Source organism: Tenrec ecaudatus, chromosome 4, assembly GCF_050624435.1.
Source record: "Tenrec ecaudatus isolate mTenEca1 chromosome 4, mTenEca1.hap1, whole genome shotgun sequence".
Classification (NCBI taxonomy): Eukaryota; Metazoa; Chordata; class Mammalia; order Afrosoricida; family Tenrecidae; genus Tenrec; species Tenrec ecaudatus.
The window spans coordinates 20,274,808-20,280,953 of NC_134533.1; the positions used below are offsets into that span (position 1 = coordinate 20,274,808).

Genomic DNA, 6,146 nt, shown 5'->3' on the forward strand with positions numbered 1-6,146 from the left:
AATAAAATGGAGCTATAGAAATGTCAAAGGTAATGCTGCCATAGTAATTTCATAGATTTGCTCTACTTTCCATATCTTTCTACTGGAATCAGTTCCATTCGAGCAACCCTAGCATTCTTTTTTACTTATTTTTAATTATTAAAAACAAAAGTTGAAAAGGACCTGAGGATAAACTATGAGAACAGGAAGCAGATGCTAATTTTCCCCTCCCTTTCACTCCTTTCAGAGCCAGGAATTTCACGAATCTAAGCAATGGCTGCTGAGAACCACACATTGTTTACCGAGTTCATATTCTTAGGGGTTTCTGCCAGAAAAGATGTGCAGCAGGGGCTGTTTGTGCTGTTTCTCCTGGTGTATGGCATCACTGTGATCGCAAATCTAGGCATGATCCTACTGATAAAGGTGGACCCTAGACTTCACACGCCCATGTACTACTTCCTGAGCAGCCTGTCCTTCTGTGATGTTTGCTACTCCTCCACTGTCTCTCCCAAGATGCTGGCTGACTTCTTATCTGAACCAAAGAGGATTCCTTATAACATGTGTGCCATCCAGATGTACTTTTTCGGGGCATTCGCTGATGTGGAATGCCTCTTGTTAGCTACTATGGCCTATGACCGTTATGTAGCTATTTGCAATCCACTCCTTTACACAATTGCCATGTCTGGAAGGATGTGTACCTGGCTAGTGGCTGGTGCTTACATCGTAGGGTTGGTGGATTCGGCAATCCACACATGCTGCACATTTCGCCTTTCATTCTGCAAGTCCAATGTTATCAATCATTTTTTCTGTGACTTTCTACCCTTATTAGCCCTCTCTTGCTCAGATACATCAGTTAATGAGATCATGATGTTCATTTTTAGTAGCTGTATTTTGGGGTGCAGCATTTTATCGGTCCTTCTCTCCTATAGCTATATTATAACAACCATTCTTAGAATAAACTCCGCTCAGGGGAGAGGCAAAGCCTTTTCGACATGTGCCTCACACTTAACCGCAGTGGCTATATTCCACGGTACCCTCTTGTTCATGTATTTCAGACCAAGTTCGAGCTATTCAATGGACACAGACAAAATGGTTTCTGTGTTCTACACAGTTGTGATCCCTATGCTAAACCCACTCATCTACAGCCTGAGAAATAAGGATGTGATAGGTGCCCTCAAAAAAACAATCAGTTTAAATTATGTTCCTGCTAAACATATACACAATTCACATTAAAAATATATAGCTGTATTTACAACTTCTTAATAGTTAATGGTCTTTTACAAAGTGCCTGCAGTTTCCTCAATACAGTCTTTGTGGATAGTTTCCTGTGTGTGTTGTTGGATTCCTTGTGCCTCAATGGATGTTGTCATGTTCAGTGCCCTCAAGTTGGTTCTGATTTCTAGGGATCCTGTGTACAACGTGAGGAAACACTGCCCGGTCTGCACCACCATGCTCACTGTGGCTCTGGTCTAGCCCGTTGTAACAGGCTCTGTATCAGTGCATTGGGTAAAAGGCTTCCTGTTTTCTGCTGACTCTCTCCTTTGCCAGACACTGTGCCCTTCTCCAAAGGTGGTCTCTCCTAAGAACTTATCCACAGTGTGTGAAACAAAGCCTCCTCATCCTGCCTTATAAGGAATAATTCTCTCTGTACTTCTTCCAAGACAGATCAAATGAATATAGGGTGTCATAATAATTAAACTTAATAGTCTCTTCATGTAAGAAGAAACTATAATGATTCAAAGTTGCTATTATTAATTTAAGATCCTCTCTTCTGTACCATAAATGTATCTAACTGAGAAATCATGGCTGATAACAGTGTATAACCTCTTGTATGACTACAACATACTCACCCCTGAAAGTCAATTGTTTAATCTGAGTTTAATAAATAGAATTTCCTGGCCAGAATGGAGTTTTTCTGAATCAAATTTAGACTAGTTTCTATTTCCTGTCTACTTTCCTGACCCCAAGAAACAGTGCATTATAACCCAAATAATGTGAATGAATTTTCTTCCCGAGATTGAAAGTTTCATAGAGCCATAGTTCTTCTGTCTCTGGTGATGTGATACTTCTCACGATGGAAAATCAACATGAACAATCAAGATTGAGGGTTGAGAACCTGTGCCTTCTACAAGACTACTTCAAAACCATACTCCATTTCCAATGATGTGTTCATAATGCACTGTAATAGCTAATAACATATAAAGGAATAAAATACCCAATGTATACAGTTATATATTTAGTGTAGATAATAAAAATATAAAGCACAAATTTGTATTTACCTTGATATTATATTTATAATGACAATTGACTTGAAACCTGATTCTATTCTAAGCAAACAATAGCAGTGCTCATATCTAAATGGTTGGAATGTGACATGTAATATAATTGTCTTTCTATTCTAAATCAGCGTAATTGGAGGAGTAGTGAAACAATGACAATATATACATATTTCATTATGAGGAAGAAAAACAGAATACTTATTTATCATAGTACTGTAGTTTATGCATGACAATTATCTATGGCTGTTAATGTGTTTTTAATATGTGTGCCTATATAATTGATACACTTATAAATTCATTAAAATTACTGTATTATAAATGTCCTTTTCATGTAATTTTCTAATAATTTACACCTTGAACCATGTTTCTTAATTATACAATTATAAACGTTTTGAACACTCCTACAATTGATTTTCATGACTTAATTGAATTAATTGATTATGCTTCTTTCACTGTAGTCAGCTAACAATTAATCCAGTAATAAAAAACAAGTACCCAGGAATATTCATTACGTTTTAGGTTCTTATTATACAAACTAGTCATAGATCCCATTGGAACAAAGAATATAGAGAAATAATATACATAAAGTTTTAATTTAGCCCCTCTTTCCTTGTTTTATACATTCCTTTAGTGAACAAATGAGCTTAGGGTCATGTACTTTTAGAAAATAATGGAGATGAAAAAATTTATTAATAGCATACAATTCTTAGTAGGCCATATGTTTGACATTACTTATTGAATGGGGTTGAAAAAGACAACTGTCTGATTATTAAATATGAGATTTGCTTTATTATGTCAAAGATTTTTATTGATGTTCTGAGGACAATTTATATTTAAAAATAAATAATTGAGACATCTCAATCATTATCTGACCTCTACTGAACTCAATAAATTAAATTGTTCTAGGTATTATTTAACTATATCCACACTTATGAAAATGAAATTTACTCATCTTATCAAAAATTGCTTTTCATGACCCCTTTTCACTTAGATGTGTAAGGAAGAATAGATCATTTGCTATGTTTGTATACAGTTTTTCAAAATTTCCTCTAAGAATTCTAACTAAATAGGCTTTACAAATGAGGACAGGACCAGGATTTTAAAAAAATTTTGCTAGATTGTTTTGTTTTTAAAAATGTATCCACATGAAAGAGAGACTTTAAGATTGTAATTTAAAGTTTGAAGTGAAATAGACATGAGATCAAATCCATAAGCTACCACTTAATGTTTAGTTGTATGGCTTCCCTGTTAGGCTTGAGTTTCTTCATATGCTTAGAAAGAGTTTATTTATATAAACATATATATATATGACAACCTATATTGCTTTATACATGTCAATTTCAAAAGGGTACTTGACTTCGCAAAATACTTCAATATGCTAATTATTACTATGAGAATATACTTATTTTAAAGGAAAGTTCACACTTCAGGAGTGTCTCTAAGTGGATAAAATCTCTTCAACAACTATCCAGTGGGTAGAATTTTATAAACTTGTACCCTGAAGAAAAGATGGTTTGGTTCACAGCATCATCTCATGAAAATGATGAGTCCACAGGTCCCTTCTTCCCATACTCTTTTGACTCTGCCTCTCAAGTCTTGGAGACTCTACTTTTAGACCCTAACCTCAAAATTCCTAGGTTTGTAGTTTGAGCCTCCATCTACCTAAACCTCCTTTAATTCCTGGTTACAGGTTAATACAGGTTTCTTCAGGGCTACCAATTTTGTTCACAACACTCACAAGTCCATTCCAATGGTCAGCTACCTGGTTGATACTCCTGATCTATACCCCACATATTGCCAATAATTTATCTTATTAATCTCAGAAGACTTAACTTCACACTATGCTCCATGATCCTATCACCAGGGCCATAAGTAATACAGACACTTAGATAAAATGAACCAATAGTCATCCACATTGATTGGTGCACATCCTTCTGAGAGTAACTCACAGTCACTATTTATTAAGAAGTTCTTCGTTCTCATCAGCCTCAAATTGAAATATGCAACATGCTTCACTGCTGAAAGCATATAATAGGGGTTTTTTTGCATGTACAATGCTATCCTAGAGACTAAACAAAAAATATTGGTTAAAAAATTGTGTCTGCCTACTATTGACATATATTCAATAATAAAAACAATCAGTATTAGAATTAAATAGGGCTAGTAAATAAATATTATTGGGAAAAAATGATGGTAGGGGAAAGGTATTACATGATAAATAAAACAGCCAATCCTATAATATATAATCCTCTAAGTTACAAGCAGTGGGTTGCATATAGCTATGTATCGATCATAAGCCAGAGTGACCAAAATAAAAGATTCTGTGTCAAACAAAGAACAGAAAAAACATATAGCCGTGTCACACACCCATTGTAAGAAATGCTGTTGCTCTCAGAAACCAAATCCACAAGTAATTTGGAAGCAACAACAGAAGAGTAGCAGGCATCTATGAAAGACAATAATCAGAGGAAAAAACTGCATAGTGGTGTGCAGGAGTGAACTGCTTGTGATTAAGAAAATCATCCCAAGGTTTCCCATCAGTGTGACAGAATCGATGGAAAAGAACACAGCAAAAAGGAGACTCCGAAGTTCTGGGTGGTCACTGAGTCCCAGGAGCAAGAATTCTGTCTTCACTGTGCCATTCGCTTCCTTCATCCTCCTTCAGTGCTTGGGGATTTCTGCAGCTGTGGCAGAGTAATGAGGGCAATGTTTCTAATAACCTTGTCTATCATAAAGATGTTCATAACACTGACAACAAGAGCAATATTCAATTAATTAAGGTTAAATTGTTAAAACAGGACAGACATTACAGCCAGTATTTTTATAACATTTAGTCACATTTCTGTTACTCCAAAGTAATGCATAGGTTTTCAAATATTTTAGCTTTGGAATTGAGTACTTTTATATTGACTTGCTAAATGTAAACTTTCAATTTCCTTCAAGCTATTCGCTTCTATAAGGCTAGCTTCTAGACACGACCTCAAGCAAGTTGATGACCCTAAGCTTGGTGTTTACCCTTGTTTTTTTAACTCTCTTCACTACATCCTATGCATATAAAAGAACTAAACATTTTGCCTCAGTCCAATCCACCCCATGCCTGCTGCCATTTTGATCAATGTTCTGTTCACCTCTGATCATATCCATTGCACAAGTCAATTGAGCAGTGACTCCATCGGAAATCTTGTCAGATCCAATCTATGGTCTGTTCATTCCCCATCTTGCAATCATGCAGATACCCTCTTAACTACTTAGAGCATACCTTCATTATCAGGACCACTTCTGATCTCTACTGTGTGTAATTGAATCTAAAAGAATGTACCTATCTGTAAGATATGGTCTTCCATAACTAGAACTTAATAAGCATACTCATGTTTTTATGTAAAAGAAGCACTGCTCTGTTATTCAGGTACCTTTAACCCTTTGCCAGAGAATAGTTTGCTCATGTAAACAATGACACTTTAGTAGATACTCACTCGTAGTGTGGTGCTATCAGACAGTTCCTCAGTATCTTGACATATGAAATTTCTTCTAGAAATTTCTTTCTACATCCATTATTCTTTAAGGCTTAAAACAAGACACAAACAAGGTCAACTCCCAACCATGCTAAACAGTTTACAGGGCTGTAAATATTAACCAGAGCAAATAGCCTTACCTTTCTCCCATTGATCTGATGGGTTTAAGCCACCAACCTTGGTGTTATTAGTACATTGCTTCCATGGCAAAGCCACCAGGGCTCAGGGTCCTGAAGGGGGACCCTTTGAAAGTCATTTTCAGGTTAATTTCTCAAAGAATAGCATTAAAGTAAATGCAGTGCTGCAGGATTGGTCAGTTGCAGAACAAAATCATATACCAACAGAACTGGGGTTCTTGCTTCTCAAAGTGGACTTC

The 6,146-nt window shown here is 35.9% G+C and overlaps 1 protein-coding gene across 1 annotated transcript; it reads left to right on the top strand.

Moving 5' to 3' along the window:
• Positions 1-252: 252 nt before the first annotated feature.
• On the top strand, positions 253-1,212 carry LOC142445721 (olfactory receptor 5G9-like). The gene has a single exon (XM_075547652.1). The coding sequence runs from the start codon at positions 253-255 to the stop codon at positions 1,210-1,212; it is 960 nt and encodes a 319-aa protein (XP_075403767.1).
• The last annotated feature ends 4,934 nt before the right edge of the window (positions 1,213-6,146 follow it).